The sequence below is a fragment of the Pipistrellus kuhlii genome, unplaced genomic scaffold (assembly GCF_014108245.1).
Source record: "Pipistrellus kuhlii isolate mPipKuh1 unplaced genomic scaffold, mPipKuh1.p scaffold_m20_p_37, whole genome shotgun sequence".
Lineage (NCBI taxonomy): Eukaryota > Metazoa > Chordata > Mammalia > Chiroptera > Vespertilionidae > Pipistrellus > Pipistrellus kuhlii.
In genome coordinates, this window is record NW_023425537.1 from 4,706,921 (window position 1) to 4,725,429 (window position 18,509).

Genomic DNA, 18,509 nt, shown 5'->3' on the forward strand with positions numbered 1-18,509 from the left:
TCCCCCGACTGGCCTGGGGTCCGTGTGCGTGGTGAGTTGGGGAGGGTGTGCGGCTGCTTGCGTGCTCGGGCAGTGCCCCCTCCAGCCAAGCCAGGAGCCTCGGCAGTGAGGCTGAGCCAGCCTCCCCCGGGGGCTTGTGGGGCTGTGTCCTGGGCTCCTCTTGGGCAGGGCCAAGGGGCATTCAGACTGATGCAGCCTGGTGGGTACCACGGGGACGGGATGCTGGCGGTGGCAGCTGGGGGTGAGTGGGAGGGTGCCTGATCCCTCTCGCCCCCTCGGGGAGCGGTGTGCCCGCTGTGGTGGTGAGGAGAGGCCTGAGAGGAAGTCCTGCCAGGGTAGGGAGTGCTGAGCTCCAGTATGCCCCACGGCAGGGGGCCGGGGTTAGATGTTTACTTACCACACGCCTCTCCCGCTCCCCGAAAACCTAGTTTGGGGTCTCCCAGAGCTGAGAGCAGCCCCTCCCCAGCCCACTCTGCAAAAAAGGAAAACAGGAGTAGGGCCCAAGAAAAGCCAGTGGGGCCTGTTGGCACTTGGCAGTTCCTGGTCTCTCTAGGGGCCTCGGGCACACTCAGCCCTGCTCCCCTCCAGCGGAGGGGGCGCGGGAGAGGGACTCTCCCCGGGTTTCTTCACCGCCCCCCCCCCCAGCGCTGCGGGCGGCCTCCCCTCCCCTCAGGCCGCTGCAGCCGCCCAGCATCTTAATGAGCTTTCTGCCTTAGGAGCCTCCAGCTCCTCCGCCTCCCCCTCCCAGCCTCCCTGGCTCAGTTTGGGGGGTTCTGTGTGCACTTCCTGGGGCTCTCTGGCACTGCCCCCCCCCCCCCCGGCTGTGGTCTGGGCCCTCCCTCCCGTCGGGCTGAACCATCTCCGGAAGAATATGGTGGGGCTGCTCAGACCAGGGAATGCTGGTTCCAAGGCTTCGCTGTAGCTGTGGCCCCATAGGGTAAGGGTTGGGAAAGGGCCTTTCTGATCCCACTCTCGTCCCTTCCCGGCTCCTGCAGGGCAAGTACAGCAAGAGGAAAGGCCGGTTCAAAAGGTCGGATGGGAGCACGTCCTCGGATACGACATCCAACAGCTTTGTGCGCCAGGTAACGGGGATGGGGGCCAGGAGCAGGGAGGGGGCTGGCTGCTGGAGCCCGGCTCACCGAAGCCGGGCCTGAGGCTTCCTCCAGGCACCCTCCCCCATGCCATTTGTCGCCTGCCTGGAGCCACCCATCACGCTGACACCCCATGACCTCTCCTGCCTGTGCTGTCAGCTGTGACCACGCCCTCGGCCCCCGCCCGCCCCTCCCCCAGCCCCGGGCACCAGCCCCTGTGGCCTGCCTGCGTCATCTCATTCAGGGACAGCCTGGCTCGCCTCCTCCTAGCTCGCTTCAGGCTGTCACCCACTCCCCCTGCCGGCTGTCTGCTTCCACGGCCTCCCCCGGGATCTGACAGCGGTGGGGAGAGGCGAGTCCTGAGCAACGAGGAGCCAGGACACTTGAGTGCCTGGAGCCCTGGCTCGGTGTGGGTCAGGGAAAGGCTCCCCGTGTCCAGAGGCGACCGATCTTCAATACGCAGAGAGGACGTGTGCTGGAGGGGGTGGGGTACCGGCGGGAGGGGGTTGATTTTAGGGAAGACTGTAGGCCAGCCCCTCTGACCGAAGGCTGGGCCACTGAACAGCTTCCCGGGGTCTCCTGTGCTCAGTCAGGAAGATGCCGTTCTCGTCTCTGTTCTAAGTCTCAACCCTGGCCGTCTCAGGCTCAGGGAGAAGCATGTGGTTGCTATGACTACGGAGCATCTCAACCCAAAAAAGGGAGAGGGGCTGGGGATCAGACCAGGAAAAGGAAGAGGTTGCAGAGGAAGTGGGCGGGGCACAGGAGGGCAGGGGTCTTTGGGAGGAAGGGCCCTGTGGAGGTCTCGCCCCCTCTCGGACCCGGAGAGGGAGGAGGGTACCAGGCAGATGGTACCACACAGACGGGAGTGCGGCCCTTCTTTCTGATGCCTGTTTCCCCAGCACTGGGCCCAGGGAGCCCAGGAAGGCACCCTTCATCCCAGCATCGCTTACGTACACACACAGGAAGTCCCTCCTTCAGTCTCTCCTCCATCCCTCCTGTTGCGGGACCGGGCCAGGAAGAACGATGCTGGCTCTCAGTGTAAAACCCCCTGGACAGGAAAAGGACGTGGTTCCCTCAGTGTTTGGTCACCCAGGTCGTCAGACCCCAGTTATCACCCCTCTCATCCTCTCCCCTCTCCTCTCCCTAGTCCTGACCCCCAGTAGGTGGCAGGGAGTGGGGGGGGGGGCAGTCCTTGCCACATCTCTGAGCTAAATATACCCCAGCAGTTTGCACATGTAGCAACTCTGCTTGTAACCTGAGCCCCCGGGGGGGACGGGCAGTTTGGGCACCTCCTAGGCCAGCGGGGCCGGGCACTGAGGGCGCTGATATGGAGGCACCCAGCCGGACCCTCGTGGTGGTGAGCTGGGGCCGGGGGGCGGGGTGGGAGCGGCCGGGGGGCGGGGTGGGAAGCTGGCGAAGGGGGCTTCACGCCAGCCTGCCTCTCTGCCTCCTCGCCGTTTCCCTGTCCCCTGCCATTCCTGCCGTCTCTGTGTGCATGCATGTGTGTGAGCGCGTGTGCATGTGTGTGCCGGTCAGTGGGTGCGTCTCTGTCGTGCTCTCTGGGTCTGTGTCTCCGGCTCTCTGTGCCTCTGTCTCCCGGGCGCTGAGGGCTCCCACCAGGAGGGGTGAAGAGTGGGAGTCGGGCTGGTTTCCACGTTCCTTCCTTCACGTCTCTTCTCCAGCCTCCGTTAGTGACCTCACCCCCACCTCCAACCTGTCGCCTCAGGAGCCTCCCATTTTCGTGCTTTGGCTGGGAAAGGATGGACACCTGCCTAGCTAATGCCCAGGGCCCTCTGAGGGAGGTGGGCCTGTGTCTTCTCTCCTTCTCAGGTCCCCTCCGGACCAAGCTCATGGAAATTTCTGCCCAAGTGACCCTTTCCTGCCCTCCAGAACCCCCCCACCTCCCCCCACACACATCTCCGCAGTCCTGGTCTTCCCAACACCACCTTCCACCCCTTGTAGCGACAGCACCGCTGCTCAGACACACAAACCCACACAGCCTGGCTCCTGCCCTCAGGGGCTGCACACACTCAGGGACACTGGCCCCTAGGGTGCCCCCTGTATGTGCTCATGTGTACCTGCTTGCACTCAGTCATGACATCCAGCACATACTATAGAACACACCCTCCTGCATGGACTTGAAGTTGCACATGCAAGTGCACCCATGAGGAAGCGTGTTCGTTCACATGCGGGTCTGGACTGTTTGTGTCTTACACATGTGCCTGCACCGCGGAAGGAGCTATGCTCTGGGGTGGTCGCTGTGGTCCTGGCACACCGCCCCCCCCCCCCCACTTCTGAGCCGGCCTTAACCCTGGCAGCTGCAGCCCCAGGTTCTGCTCCTCACTGGCCTCTGCTGCCTGCACCATCTCAGGCATCTTGGACTTTCTTTTTTGTCTTCTGAGAGCCGCAGAGCTGGGGCTCCCCTGATTCTGACGGGGGAGGTAGGATTCTGTCTTCCCTCACCCTTGAGCACAAGACAGCAGAGTTTTGGGTGGTCCCATCATGCCAAGCAGGCTGCCCACTGCCAACAGTGCGGACAGCTCAGGCCTACGCTGGTGGCTGCCGTCCCTGGAAGGACCCCCTGGGCTTCTGCTGAGCCTGTCTCCGCTGGTGCTGAGGGGAGGGGAGGGGACGGAGTGAGGAGCAGGGAGGGGAGATTCGTCCCCTGGCACTCCTCTGTTGCGCTGCCCCTATCAGGTTCCGCCCTGAGCAGCTGTCCTTGGACCTGCCTTACCCCCTGGCTTGCTGCTCTCACCCTTCCTAGGGCCATATCTTTCCTGTGGCCTGCAAACCTCAGTCCCTGACTCCTCCCTTCTACTGCCACCTTCTCCTAGCCCCATGGCATCATGCTGGGCTGCCTGGGGCTTGAGGCATCCATGATGGGTGGCATCTCCACGCCTTCTGAGGCCCAGGAGCTGGGGAGGCGGTGTTGGCCCTGAGCTGGTCCTGTCTTTTCAGGGCTCTGCGGAGTCCTATACCAGCCGCCCATCGGACTCTGACGTGTCTCTGGAGGAGGACCGGGAAGCCTTAAGGAAGGAGGCAGAGCGCCAGGCATTAGCCCAGCTTGAGAAAGCCAAGGTGAGAAAGAAGGGAGGGGCTGTGCTGTCCTATTCTCCCCCCCTTTCCCTTCCCCCGTCCCAGGCTTCAGAGACAGCCTAGAAAGACCCAGGGTCAAGACTGGGCCCAGCCACTTCCTAGCTGGTATACCCATGGCCTCAGTGTGCCTCTGTCTTTCCCCTACAAAATGTGGGCTGTAATGCTGCCTGCTTATTCAGGATGATGTGTCTAACACTGCTTCCTCACGGAATGGGAGCTTGAGAAGTGCCAAAAATGTACACTTCCTTCTGGAGCCACTTCCTGGGCTGCTCTTACTAGCCGGCTGCACAGTGATCCTAGGCAAGTCACTTGACCTTTCTGAACTTTAGTCTCCTCATTCAGTAAAAGGAAGATAACAATACTTCCTGGGATTTTTGTGATAAATAAATGAGGTAAAGCATGTGAAACGTGTAACACAGTACCTGGCACATTAAACAGTAGCTTATTATTATTAGAGGCCCGATGCTCAAGTTCGTGCAAGGGGCTCAGCCCTCGCAGCCACAGGAAGTTTGACTCAGAGGCTGTCTGGTCTAATTAGCATATTGTGCTTTTATTATATAAAATGCTAATCATTATTATTATCATTATTATTATTCCTTTTGGGTGTCATTCTGGGCTTCCCCCACCCCTAATACTTATCACTCCCCAGTGCCCCCCCCCCACCCGAGAGGGCTATGTTTTGCTTTTTTAATTGTGAAAATTAACATATATGCAAAAACCCTACCAAGCCATCCGGTATACCTTTTAATGAACCATTTATAAAACAACCCTCCACATCATGGCCACCCCAGTCAAGAAGTTGCACATTTTTATGTGACGGTCTAACCCTCCGGTTGTCACCCTCCCTGCGCCTCCTCTAGACCAAGCCGGTGGCATTTGCTGTTCGGACAAATGTCGGCTACAACCCGTCTCCGGGGGACGAGGTGCCTGTGCAGGGAGTGGCCATCACCTTCGAGCCCAAGGACTTCCTGCACATCAAAGAGGTGGAGAGAGCGCTTGGCGTCCGGAGGGCAGTGGGTACCAGGAGGGGGCATCTGGAACCGTCCTGGGAAAAGACTTCTGGGCCAAGCAGAGCTGGGCTGAGCCCACTGTGCAATCTTAGACAAGCCTTTCCACCTCTCTGAGCCTCTAGTCTTTCACTGTTGAAACGGGTGGTGATGCCTAGGTCCCTGGGTGGCTGGGCAGGATGGCGATGAGGCCTGTCACTGGAGCGGCAGCTTGCCAGGCTCACGGAGGTGGCCAGCATTTGCTTCTCTCCTCGCCTTTCCAGGGCAGGACGGACACATGGGGAAGGAGGACTCAGAACAGGGATGTGCTGGGGGCAGGGTGCTCCGTGGCCCAAGAGGATGCTGGTCCTGAGTTGTCCTGAGCATGGGGGCTGTGCTCGGAGGCCAGGGGCGGGGCTCTCTGAGGGTGCCAACTCCGGGGCTGGGTAGGCGACTTGGAGGGTAAATTCCCCCACAAGGTGGCTGCTAGCTTGCACCTCCAATCCCCCTCTCGGTCTCTCCCTACCCCACCCGCCGCTGTTTGCAGAAATACAACAACGACTGGTGGATCGGGCGGCTGGTGAAGGAGGGCTGTGAGGTGGGCTTCATCCCCAGCCCCGTCAAACTGGACAGCCTGCGCCTGCTGCAGGAACAGAAGCTGCGCCAGAACCGCCTCAGCTCCAGGTGTGCGGCGGGGGGCAGGGCACTGCCAACCCCGGAGAGGCCACGCCTCCCCCAGGACTTGGCCTCAGGGTCGCCCTGAGGGCACAGAGCTGCCTGTGGCTCACCAGTGGGGTTGGAGAATCTTGGGGGCAGGACAGCATGTGAGAGAACCGAGATCCACCCCCCCCCCACCCTCACACCCACCCCTTCGCTCACAGTTCCATTTGCCTCTCTACCCACACAGCAAATCAGGTGACAACTCCAGCTCCAGTCTGGGAGACGTGGTGACTGGCACCCGCCGCCCCACACCCCCTGCCAGTGGTAAGAGCTGCTTCCTCCCCCGGGGAGTCAGGGGAGCTTCTGGGTGGGGTGGTCTCCCCACTGCCCTCTCCCTCCTTCCCCTGCAGGAGAGGGTACCCTGTTCCTGAGTCCTCCACACACCTCCAGGGGTCCCCTCTCCATGAAGAGTAGGGCACCCCACGAGCTGGGCCAGGCAGCACCCATCCTCTCCTGCCTCTCCTCTCCCATTTCTTTGGTAGCTCCATTTCTCTGCCTGACTCCCCTCCCCCTCCCCCCATTCATTTCTCCCAACCCTGTTCCATTCACCTCTTCTTCTTTCTTTTTCCCCCCATCCCATCCCTGCGTTCTGTATCTGTGTCTCCCTGTCCATCTCACTCCTCCCCACCTCGCCTCCCTCCTCCCTCTCTCCTGACTCGCCCGCCGGTCCAGGTAACGAAATGACTAACTTAGCGTTTGAACTAGACCCCCTAGAGTTAGAGGACATGGAGGCCGAGCTTGGGGAGCCTGGCGGCTCCGCCAAGACTAGTGTTAGCAGCGTCACCACCCCGTCACCCCACGGCAAGCGCATCTCCTTCTTCAAGAAGGTAATCCTCTCGGGGTTCTTGTGAGAGGGGAGGGGTCAGGGCCCAGATTGTGAGGGGGCCGGGATGGGTGCAGATGAGGTGGCACCCTGATTTTTTTGGGGGATCGGGGCTGCCTGCGGAGGAGGTGGGAGGGGGGATGGCACAGAGGTCAGGCGAGTCTGTCTCCACACAAAACCCTGCCCGGAAGGGGTCGTTCCTGACATCAAAGCACCCCTTCCCTTGGAAAGCTGCCCCCCCCCCCACCCCCAACCAGAAGTAGAATCTAGTGAGTGGTAATGACCTTTCCCCTCACTACCACTGTGCTAGCCCATGTTTGCCCCTCCCCCCCACTGTGAAGGGGAGTGGCATGGTGACCTTTCTGTGCCCTTTTCGGACTCCATGGGGGTCTACTGGCTACAGAGCAGGACAGTCAAGAGAACTCTTAAAATGGGCAGGTGGGTGGTACTAGGGCAAGAGGTGGGCACCCAGTTAGGGGCTGTCACCCTTCCCAGCTCTTGTCCAAGACCCAGAAAGAGGGTCTTGGCGCGTCTGAGTATTCTGAGGCCCCCCGGACTGACTGACAATCCCACCCCCAGCCCTGATCCAGGCCACTTCCGGCTCCCACCCCTGGCATGGGGTCCCGTCCCCTCTCTCTGGCTCTGTCTGTCACTAACACGCATGCCCTGTTATCTCTCCTCGTCTGCCCACTCCCCCTCCCTCTCTTGTCCTGGCTCCTTCCTCGCTCTCTGCCCCTGCCTGGGTGCCCTCCCCAATCTCCCTCCTCCCCCCCCCCCTCTTGGCAATCTCTGGAGCCAGCCAAACAGAAGCAGAAATCGGTGAGTATCACAGCTTTCTGTGTCCCCGCTCCCCACCCTTTGGGATGAGCTAGGGGGGTCATCTAACACCCATTCCCGTATCTGCCCCATTTCCCCACCCTTCCATCCCTGCCATCCCTCCCCCCCTCACCCTGATCCCCCCACATCTGGGCCTGGGGCCAGGGGGAGGAGCGGATGCATGGGGGAGCCTGGAGGCTGGGGGAGAGGGGCTCATGCCATCTCCACTCTGGGGTTTCCCCTCCCTGCCTCCTCTCCAGACAGAGCACGTGCCCCCCTATGACGTGGTGCCTTCCATGAGGCCCATCATCCTGGTGGGACCGTCGCTCAAGGGCTATGAGGTAGGAGTCCAGGAGGGGAGTGGTCCCAGAGGGGCCCAGGCCTTCAGAGAGACCCCAGAGGTTTCGAAGGGCCCAGGTTCCCGGTGTCTTCCCCAGAGGGCTACAGGCTTTCAGAGAAATTTCCCAGGGGGGCCCGACCCCAGGGAGACCCACTCAGAGGGTCGAGTTCCTCCCCCCAAATTCCCCAGAAGAGTCCTCCCGGAGGCACCACCTAGAAGAACCACGAGAGGCTCCTTACACTCAGAAGACTCCTCTACCCCAGGGTCCCATTCATGTCAGGAGTTTAAGAAGAAAATGGAGTGGGAAGGTGCATCTTCCCAGCAGCCCACTCTTGCCGAGTGGTGGCTTTTTAAACACCTGACTTCTCCCCCACCCCGACTCCCACCCTCAGGTCACAGACATGATGCAGAAAGCTTTGTTTGACTTCCTGAAGCATCGGTTTGATGGCAGGTAAGACCCCGGGAGCTAGGTCTCCGTGGCCCCTGCAGCCGCTGCTGCTGGCGATGGGCACGATGGCCTGAATGGTAGTTTGGGACTCTTGGCCTGAGGGATGGGAGACAGGCCTCAAGCCTGGGGAGCAGGCAGGGCCTTCTAGCCCACCTGACCCCTGGCTCCTCCCTCTGCCCCATCCCAGGATCTCCATCACTCGGGTGACAGCGGACATTTCCCTGGCTAAGCGCTCAGTCCTCAACAACCCCAGCAAACACATCATCATTGAGCGCTCCAACACACGCTCCAGCCTGGGTGAGCCCCTCTCTGAATCCCCCGCCCCTGCTTTCTGCGACCAGACTTTCTGGAGCCAGATGTGGGAGGAGAGAGGGAGAGGGGGCATCTCCAGAAGTGTTCTATCCACCCACTGCTCCCTTACATTTCCCCTTCTCCACGACTCCGTGTACCCCCAGCTGAGGTTCAGAGCGAGATCGAGCGAATCTTCGAGCTGGCCCGGACACTTCAGCTGGTTGCTCTGGACGCCGACACCATCAACCACCCGGCCCAACTCTCCAAGACCTCACTGGCCCCCATCATTGTTTACATCAAGATCACCTCTCCTAAGGTGAGTGCAGACGCCGGACCCGAGAGGGGACAGGCGCTCTCGGGAGTCTGGCTGCCAGTGCAAATCCCAGCTGCTGCTTACTAACGATGTGGCTTAATCACCCCGCCTCACTTTCCTGCTCTGTACAACTCCATCGCATGGATATTGTGGAGATTCAACCTAATGGGAATACTTATGACTTAGCAAAGGTTCTGGTATAATGGAGCTCATCATGTATTAGCTAATTATACTCTATAAATCTTAATACAAATATTATCATTAGGGTCACGCAGGCCAGTCCCCTATCTCTGCTCTGGTTAACCTCCCACTCTTGATCCAGAAAACTGGGCTTCTGTGCGTGTTATCCCAGGTGTCACCCAGCTGCTTGACAGCGGGAGGTCCTTCCTGCTTTTTGGTTTCAACCCTTTTTGCTGCTCTGTCCTCACGTGGGTCTTGATAGAGATGAAATCCGTGGGATTCACTTCTTCGTCATATTGCGGCTCCATTAGCTTTACCTCCTAGATGTTAATGGGGAGGAACATGCAGGGCGAGTGTGGGGGAAGAAGTGGGGGTTTGAGACGCATGGAGGGCAAGTGTAGGTGCAGGATTTGAAGTCAGAAGACAGCATGGGGTTCAAATCCTGACTGTGGTTGGCTTATCAATTAGATTTTGTTGCTTTTTTATTTTTATTTTTTATTGAAATTGAGGCCTCTGACCTCCTTTCTTCACCTGTCAAATGGGGATTAGGACCCCTCCCCGGTGTGATTGTTGAGAGGGTTTGAGGTAATGACGTAGAGAGCCCAGAGTTCATGATGGCAACCAGAGGTGGTAACTGTTATTACCTCATGAGGGCACCCTGGAGCTGAGCACCCTGGGAGCTGAGTACTGTTACTTTAACCTTTCTGAGTCCTAACTTTCTAATGAGCAGAGAGGGGATGATGGATCTAAGTACTTCCTGGAGTAGATGAAAGGACCCAATAAGATAAAGGATCCAATAAGGTCGCAAAAACACTTTGTGATCTAGAAAGTACCAGTTCGTCCATTCCCCAGGCCACCTGGGTTTGTGTCCCAGTGCGCCACTCACCAGCTCTGTGCTCCTTTGGCAGGTCACCTGACCTCTCTATGCCTCAGTGTCCTCCTCTGTAAAATGGGGATCTTCACGTAGTGATAGTGAAGATCAAATAAATGGATTAACCGTGCAGAGTGGCTGGTACCTGCTAAGCACTGTATTTTATTTTTAAAAAGATTTTTATTCATAGAAGAGTTGCAAGAATAGTCCAAAGAACTCTCATCCTTTGAATGCCCTCACTTGGATATGCTAATTTTTAACAGCTTTATTGAGGTATAATTTATGTACCATTCAGTTCAGCCATTTAAAGTATGCAATACATTTTTTTTTTCAGATTGGTTCATTCTCAACATTTTGCCACATTTACTTTATCTTATGTATGTATGTATGTATGTATGTATTACGTACACATAACGATTTGATAGTAGGTTATAGGTATTGTATGCCTTTATTCCACCATGTATTGCTTAAGAACAAGGGCATTAATCACAGTATAATTGTCAAATCCAAGAAGCGTTATCTAGAATGCAGTCCATCTTCAGTTTTCACCAAAGCCATGCGTTCCTGATTGCATTGCGTCGAGGAACATGACATTGGTTTGCTGCATCATTGGTGACGTCAGCTTTGATCATTTAGTTAAGGCTCTGGGTTTCTTTCAGCTATTGGTATTATTATGATTGAGTGAAAATCATGGCAGTGGCCACCTAATGGGATTATTGCCGGGACGAAATGAATTGATCATGTTGGCATGAGACCCAGGAGAGAGCCTGGGCATTGTGCAGGGTGGAGACAGAGCTGGTGAGGTGATTTCTAAAGAGGTGGCCTAGCCTTGACACTGGCTCTCCACGCTAGCCTTAACCAGGACCTGCCTCTCTGACTTAGTGCATTTCTGGGGTTCCCTCTTCTCCCCCCAAACCAGGTACTTCAGAGGCTCATCAAGTCTCGAGGGAAGTCTCAGTCCAAACACCTCAATGTGCAAATAGCGGCCTCGGAGAAGCTGGCGCAGTGTCCGCCTGTGAGTGCTCAGACCCCGGGGGAAGGGGGTGGCATTTGGATTCTGGTTTCCTCTGGCCTGCTGGGAGACAGTGACCAGGAACACCGGGGCTGGGGCCATAGGTGCAGACTGGTCTTCTGGGAAGGAGTGCTGGGCACGCAGTCAGAGACTGGCTTCGAGCCCCAGAAGTACCACTTCTCTTTGGGGCGTCTAAACCTCAAGTCCAGTATGAGGTAGTTGGACCGTGTGGGTGCCAAGACCCTTTGTAGTTCTGCCAGTGCACATCTGAGAGCCCCCCTTCTCTTTCTGGGCCCTGTTCTTCAACCCCTTGACTCTCCGCCCACTGTGCCCAGGCCACACCCACAACCCCCAGGTCATGCCTGGCTCATCCTGGCCCTCCCCCTAACCCCGCCTCCACAGGAAATGTTTGACATCATCCTGGACGAGAACCAATTGGAGGACGCCTGTGAGCACTTGGCCGAATACCTGGAAGCCTATTGGAAGGCCACACACCCGCCCAGCAGCACTCCGCCCAACCCGCTGCTGAACCGCACCATGGCTTCCGCCGCCCTGGCCGCCAGCCCCGCCCCTGTCTCCAACCTCCAGGTACAGGTGCTCACCTCGCTCAGGAGAAACCTCAGCTTCTCGGGGGGGCTGGAGGCCGCACAGCAGGCCGCCGTGCCCCAGCTGCAGGAGCACGCCATGTAGGTACCCCGTCCCCCCACATCTCCCCTCCTGCCCACGGCCGGGAATTGGAGAACAGGGATCATGGCGAAGGAAGGAAAGAGCTCTATTTTGTAAAGAAAAACGTGGTGAGCAGCAGCTTCTGGTGTCTGTGGTTTGTGTATGGGATTGGGGCGGGCTGATGGTACTCCTTGGGCCTGTTCCCCTAGGACTACATCTGCTGCCTGGGGGGCTTTTGGGGGTGAGGCCTGATTGGGGGGGCCTGTAAGTCAAATGATTAGGAAGAAAACATGGAGAAGACTGAAGACTGGTAGAGTCATTCACTGGACTCCATGCCCAATAGTGGTCACAGAATTGTAGACCCAACAGAGCAGGAAATACCACAAAGCAGGGGCCTTTAAATATATTTTATTGATATTTTACAGAGAGGAAGGGAGAGGGATAGAGAGTTAGAAACATCGATCAGCTGCCTCCTGCACACTCCCCAGTGGGTATGTGCCTGCAACCAAGGTACATGCCCTTGACCGGAATCGAACCCGGGACCCTTGAGTCCGCAGGCTGATGCTCTATCCACTGAGCCAAACCGGTCAGGGCCAGCAGGGGCCTTTAAACCCAAAGCGACTGTCCCCTTCCCCAGAGCCCTAACCACAGGAGGCCCCTCGGAAGGGACCCAGAATGTAGCATCTTCGGTGATTGATGCTGAACCTTCCATTCCTCTCCCAGTTAAACAGATCCCGGGAAAGGCTTCCTGTGGGCGCCCTGCCCTGCCTCTCCCTCCTCCCGTGGAGCCATGGCCCATCCCTGAGATCACATCATTACGCATTGATTCTCGATTAGAGCCAGAAAAAAACACAAAAAAAACCCATTCCAGACCATTGCTTTTCAAATTTGTTCACTGAATCTTATGTGGAAGCTCAGGATACGCCAGCCATCCTTGCTCCGCTCAGAGGGAGCTGGTGGCGTGGCCTCCACGGGGACCCCTGGAGCACTTCTGTGCCCTCCCACGCCTCCCCGGATCTCAGGGGAACAGTTTGGAGACTGCTGTTCTCATCTCCATCACACCACCACCGGGAAACGGGGCCACAGGCAGGCGCGTCGTTTGCTTAAGTCATCACCCAACTTAAAGGGGCAGGACCAGGGCCCAGGCCTCTGAGATGGGAGTGGCCCTCAGGCCACCAGGGCAGCGGGCCACCTCCTGTGGGGATGGAGCCCCATCGGCTGTCCCTCGCCTGCTACTTTGAGTCTTTGCTGGGGGCAGAGGAGGAAGTCTGTCATTTGACTAGGGTCAGGGAGCGTGGGTCTGCTTTGGACTGAAGGAGCTGGGGTTCGTGAGCTTGAGCTGAGATCCCCTTAGTGCGTCTGGGAAACCGGAGCAATGACTAACCCGATCAACCACTAATGAGTGGCGATACTAATGAGCTGTTAATGACGACTTACCCCCCAAACAGCATTAGTGACGTGTGTGGAGGAGGCGATGACTAATTGTTCTTCGTGGGGTCTGTGTCATGGTAACCGGGAGAGTTCAGGCCTCCTCAGCCGTGGGAAGGTTGGGCGTCCTTGGCAGGGAGTCAGCCCCCTCCTCCCTCAGCCAGGCTGGTGCCTGGGTGCCATCACTAACCTGCCTTGCCTTGTTGTGTTTCTCTCACCCCTGCCTGATCCGCATGGTGTGTGCCGCCTGTCTGCTAACCAGGGACCCTACCTTGCTTCTGGGGACCAGCCGCTGGACCGGGCCACGGGGGAGCATGCCAGCGTGCACGAGTACCCGGGGGAGCTGGGCCAGCCCCCAGGCCTGTACCCCGGCGGCCACCCACCAGGCCGGGCGGGCACCGTGCGGGCACTGTCCCGCCAAGACACGTTCGATGCCGACGCCTCCGGCAACCGAAATTCTGCCTACACCGAGCTGGGAGACTCGTGCGTGGACATGGAGACCGACCCCTCCGAGGGGCCCGGGCTGGGAGACCCCGCCGGGGGCAGCACCCCGCCAGCTCGGCAGGGGTCCTGGGAGGACGAGGAGGACGACTACCAGGAGGAGCTGACTGACAACCGGAACCGGGGCCGGAACAAGGCCCGCTCCTGCGCCGAGGGCGGCGGCCCGGCGCTGGGCCGCAACAAGAACGAGCTGGAGGGCTGGGGGCGCGGCGTGTACATCCGCTGAGCCGGCCGCTCTGGGGGGAAGGACGCTGAGCCCCGGGAGGTGTCTCACCTCCAGGGGCGCTTCTCTTTCAGATGCCTTTGCTCAGTGTTGGTTTTTTGTTTTGTTTTTGTTGTTTTAAGGTGGTAGCATCCCAGCTCCTGGGAGTCCCTTCAGCTCCAGCTGTAGGGTTTTATCTCCCCGCGGTGGCTGGAGGGGGGATGCCCACCTACCTGTCTGCAGTGTCTCCTCTTCCCCACCTCGGGGGGTCTCTGTCCCCTCACTCTCCCGGAGAAAAGGTGCGCTTCCTTAGCTCTTTCTACTTGGGCCTCTCAGCCGGGAGGCCCCTTTTTCCAACCTGGAGGACTTGGGGAGGGGCAGGGGGCTTTTCCTGGAGAGAGAGAGACCACAGGCTTTTCCGTGAGTGTTCTCTTCCCAAACTCCAGGCCAGGGTCCCTCCTCATGCCCAGCTTCCCCCTCCTTCCCTCACCCCCAGCTTTCTGGCAGCATCTGTAAGAGGGAGCTCCCGGCTGGAAGCCCCTTGCGGGGGGTGTCTGGGTAGAAACTGATGGGCATCAGGTGTAGTGCCATCTGCCCACCCAGGACCTAACCCTGAGGAGTGGGCGATTGGAGACACTCCCCCCCCCCCCCCCGACCGCCCCCACCTCCCATGCCTCAGCCTTGACCTGCCCCAGGAATGAGCTTGGCCTACAATGTCCCTTGCCTGCTGCCACCAGAAGAGGGCCCTCCACACCCCTGTGGGGCCCATGGAACACTCTGGTCCGCCTCATGTTGAAACCAAAAACTGCCCCTTCATCCTCCCCCAAAACCCCTGGAGAGAGGCCCTTGGGGCTGGTGCCCAAGAAGTGATCACTGCCCCCCGGGACCACGGATCCCTCTGGGGGGCGTGGCTGCTGCTGCTGCTGCTGCTGCTCTGTGTTTGCCTCTTGTGATCCTGCTCTTTACCCATGTCCACTCCACTCCCCCCCCCCAGGAGAGGCCTTCCCATCCCCCTCCGACCCCAGTGTCCCTCTGCCTGGCATCCCCTCAGCCCAGCAGCCTGCCCCTCCTGGCATCCCCTCAGCCCAGCTGGGCCAGAGAGAGCCGATTGTGCCAACGAGGACTGGGCCCTGCCCGGCTGCCCACCTCAGGGATGGGCACCTCATGCCTGTCTCGCCACCTCCTGTGCCAATGTTGTCCCACCCCCCACCTGGGGGTGGGGTGCAGCTTCCACGAACTGGTTAGAAGAGACCACTGCCCGACCTTTCCCCCTCCTGTCCGGTACCATGTGCCTCCATCCGTCCATCTGTTCGTCTTTACTCCCCTGGGAGTGTCTGCCTCATATAAACCCGCCATCCTGTCCTTCGGGGCGGCCTCCCGAGCCTGCTTTGTTCGGGGGGGGGGGGGGGGGGTGCCGGAGGGAGCTGTGTCTGCAGTTGTTTACTCCACAGGAGATGTGGCTGGTTTGTGGCTGATGCATGCATTACGCTCAGACCTGACCGAGCTGGGTAGCCAGGCTCAGTCCCCACACTGGGCACCAAACCCACCTCCCCTTCAGCAGAGCCAGGGAAAATGGGGAGCTGAGGTGGAGAAATGGGGTGTCCTGTGAGATCCACACCCGCTGGCACAATGTTAAAGGCTTGTGCTTGTTCTGCTCCTGGGGCCTCCGCTGCTCCCCAGCAGCTCAGGAGAGGGAGGGACTGTGTCTGGCTTTCTCCCCTGAAGCCCCCACAACTACCCCCTTCCCAGCCCCTGCTCCCCAGCCGTGGGGGAGGGGCAGGGAGGATGGGGATTGCCCCAGCTTCAGAGAAAGCTAGTCAGCAGGTGACTGCCGGTTCCTGCCCCCAGCAGCTGGCAGGATGTGGACTTCTGAAGGTTGTTACTGCTGTCTGTCACCTGCATCCAGTCTCTAGCACAGGGGTCTTCAAACTTCTCTCATTACGAGAATCACCTGGTGGAGGTGTTAAAACAGATTCCTGATAGCACTTCTTATAGTTGGGATCCGGGAATCTGTGTTTTAACAACTCCACCAGGTGATTCTCATCATGAGAGAAGTTTGAAGACCCCTGCGCTAGCACCTGGTTCTTAGTTCTGGGTGCTGCTGGACCTGAAGGATGAGCTCCTGGGTCTTTAACCCGAGGGCTGCTCTATTCTGTGTGTGTGTGTGTGTGTGTGTGTGTGTGTGAGAGAGAGGGCAACAGACCTCCCTCGCTGAGGGGTTAGCTGACCCGGGGAGAGGAGCTGGCAGCCCTCAGACCCAGTGGCTGGCCCACCCGGGTCCACTAGCGCTGCTGGGATTAGAGTCCAGTCTCTGCCTCCCGGGTTGTGCTCTTTGCACTGTCTCAGTGCATCCATTTCCTTGTTTAATCTCTGGACAAACATTTGCTGAGCACCTACTATGGGAGCACCTAGTCTAAATGGGAGGCACAGGTGATTCAGACAGCACAGTGAGCTCTCTGATGTGGGGAGCACTGGGTTCTGAGAGAACCTGGAACAGGGGTCAGGGCTTGAGTCCCCTAACTCTGAGGAGACCAGGAGAAACTTCCTGAAGGAAGCAAGGCTTGAGCAGAGGAGTGGGGAAGTGTTGAAGGCAGAGGAGACAGTGACATACAGGACATGTTCTTGGACTTCACCAGCAAAGCATGCTCTCAAGGTGTGATCAGAGAAGGGTCAGCAGAAGCAGGTCCCCTTGGACCTTGTCACATGAAGGAGTTCGGGCTTTGTCCTGAAGAAATTAAAGGACTGCACGCAGCAATCGCAAGACTGCATTGACTGCCGATTGGAGCATAGATTGGAGGGCCTAGCCTGGAAGAGATGAGAAGGCCTGCCCTACACGGCAGCAGTGGGACGGGAGAGGAGGCTGTGGCTACCAGAGATGTCTAACAGAATGGAGAGCTGTTGAAGAGCAATTGGAGGTGGTCAGTGAGAGAGGGAGGCGTCTGGGTGACTGAGTTGTAGAAAGAAAGCAAGTTAGAGGCAGAAACAAGCCTGGCTTTGGACAAGGGGAGGTTTATGGTGCTGAGGGAGGACATCCCAGAGGAGAAGAGCAGAGGCAGCCAAGTGCTTGGTCAGGAGCCTGCGGGGAGCCTGGTATTTTTATGCCAAGGGCAAGGATTATTAACCACCATTTACAGATAAAGCTCAGAGAGATCCAGCAGCTTGTCCATAGGTACTGTACATGGCATTGGAGCAAGAACTTGGACTCAGAGCTCTGGATTTCAAGTTCTGTGGTGTCCGTGACCCCCAAGTCTAGGGCTCATTCCCCAGTCCCCCAGATGCCCAGCTTCTGGGAGCAGAGCGGAGTGGGGAAGGGAGGGGGAGCAGGTGTCTGAATGTATGTCTCTTTCCCATGTGCCTTCTGGCTGAAGTTGCATTTGCCCAGAACAAACAGGCAGGGGCATCTCTAGGTGGCTTGGAGATACTGGGAGGAGAGAGAGAGAGAGGAAAGGCGGCTGAGACTTGTCTCTTGGTAACCACAAGCTCTCAACCGACACAGCACAGGACGTCAACAACTATGAAGCTGGCTGTGATGAGGCCCAGAGAGGCTGGCTCTGCTACCACAGCCACCTCAGGAGTTCAGAAACACACTCCTGACTAGCTGCTTCTGTCTTTGCAGTATGTTCTGCACCAGAGCGAGCGTCAGTCCCAGGTGTGGCTGACGGTTTCCACCAATCAGAAATAAAACCAGCTGAGCGGGCCATGACCGCCCAGAAGTGAGGGGTGTTCCCGGCCAGGACGCGCGAGAAAAGGCCCGTCTTAGCTCCAGGGAGCCATCCTCGGAGAAGAGACCTTGGCGCCCTTCTCAGTCAGACCTTCCCGTCCACTGCCTCCCAGGGTTTTTGTTTGTTTCCGTGGTTTTGTTTTTGGTACGTGTGCTTGTCTCCCCACCAGACAGTAAGCTTCACAAGACCCAGACTGGGCCTGTTTTGTCCAGTTGGCATGTTTCCTACCTCCTGACTCCTGTTTGTCAAATAACTGAAAAGTGAGTGAAATGCCCCTAAGATCCGGACTTGGCCTCACAGCGAAGGCTGGCCCTGGCCTGTTCACGGAAGGTGCTCCAGCTAGCCGAACGTCACTTTCCGTTCTGTACGTGGTGGTGGAGGAGGAGGAGGCGAGGTACACGAAGAGGTCCCCCACCCCACCCCCAGGAAACAGATGGTGAAAATGCTTAACACATGGCTGCTTCCCTCAGCACCCTCCTGTGCCCTCACCCTCCTCACCCAGCCGCAGCCCCAGCTCTTTCCCCCCCCCCCCTCCCCGGGCTGAAGTGAAATCAGCCAGATGGGGTCCGCTAGCCAATTCTTCCTTCTAACTCTGCTAGGAATCTGGGGGGAGGCGGGGGAAATGAAAATTCTGTACTAAGTGAATTCTTTTCTCTCTTCTCCACAAACTTCCCTGTCTTCCTCCATTCTCTTCAACTTGTACACACACTTTTTTTTTTTTTTTAAATACTCCAAAACCATTTCTCAGGTTGTAGCTTAACTCACCGTCCTTCAATCCAATAGCAACACATTCCTTCTGTGGGCTGGGCACTGGACCAGGTGAGTGTGTGTGGGGTACACGAGTGAACAAGATATGAACCCTGCCTTGTAGGACTCACAGATAATTGGAAGAAACAGGCATGCCAGTCCAGTCTGCAGCCCAGTGTGGAGAGAAGCCCCATGTGGGGCGGGGGAGCAGAGTGGTACCCTGGGGAAGTGACCCTGGCGGCCTCCGTGGGGGGGT

General features: G+C 58.1%; 1 protein-coding gene and 1 long non-coding RNA gene across 7 annotated transcripts in view; one reads left to right on the forward strand and one right to left on the reverse strand.

Moving 5' to 3' along the window:
* The window catches only part of LOC123651109, a 14,734-nt gene extending 13,312 nt beyond the window's left edge, over positions 1-1,422 (reverse strand). The window contains exon 1 of the long non-coding RNA XR_006739598.1: positions 1,410-1,422. This is a non-coding gene — a long non-coding RNA (uncharacterized LOC123651109). The remainder of the gene's footprint in view (positions 1-1,409) is intronic.
* The window catches only part of CACNB1 (calcium voltage-gated channel auxiliary subunit beta 1), a 16,560-nt gene extending 1,571 nt beyond the window's left edge, over positions 1-14,989 (forward strand). Inside the window, exons 2-15 of one of the 6 annotated variants that reach the window (XM_036407927.2) lie at positions 889-892; positions 993-1,082; positions 4,050-4,169; positions 5,048-5,170; positions 5,721-5,857; positions 6,081-6,157; positions 6,566-6,720; positions 7,793-7,873; positions 8,265-8,323; positions 8,508-8,617; positions 8,776-8,927; positions 10,895-10,990; positions 11,390-11,575; positions 13,344-14,989. In XM_036407927.2, coding sequence (XP_036263820.1) covers positions 889-892; positions 993-1,082; positions 4,050-4,169; positions 5,048-5,170; positions 5,721-5,857; positions 6,081-6,157; positions 6,566-6,720; positions 7,793-7,873; positions 8,265-8,323; positions 8,508-8,617; positions 8,776-8,927; positions 10,895-10,990; positions 11,390-11,575; positions 13,344-13,808 — 1,855 coding nt within the window. In that variant the 3' untranslated portion in view covers positions 13,809-14,989. Of the gene's footprint in view, positions 1-888; positions 893-992; positions 1,083-1,900; positions 2,449-4,049; positions 4,170-5,047; positions 5,171-5,720; positions 5,858-6,080; positions 6,158-6,565; positions 6,721-7,515; positions 7,536-7,792; positions 7,874-8,264; positions 8,324-8,507; positions 8,618-8,775; positions 8,928-10,894; positions 10,991-11,389; positions 11,792-13,343 lie in introns of those variants that run through there. The other 5 variants (XM_045570817.1, XM_036407930.2, XM_036407929.2 and 2 more) reach the window with 5 other exon arrangements.
* The last annotated feature ends 3,520 nt before the right edge of the window (positions 14,990-18,509 follow it).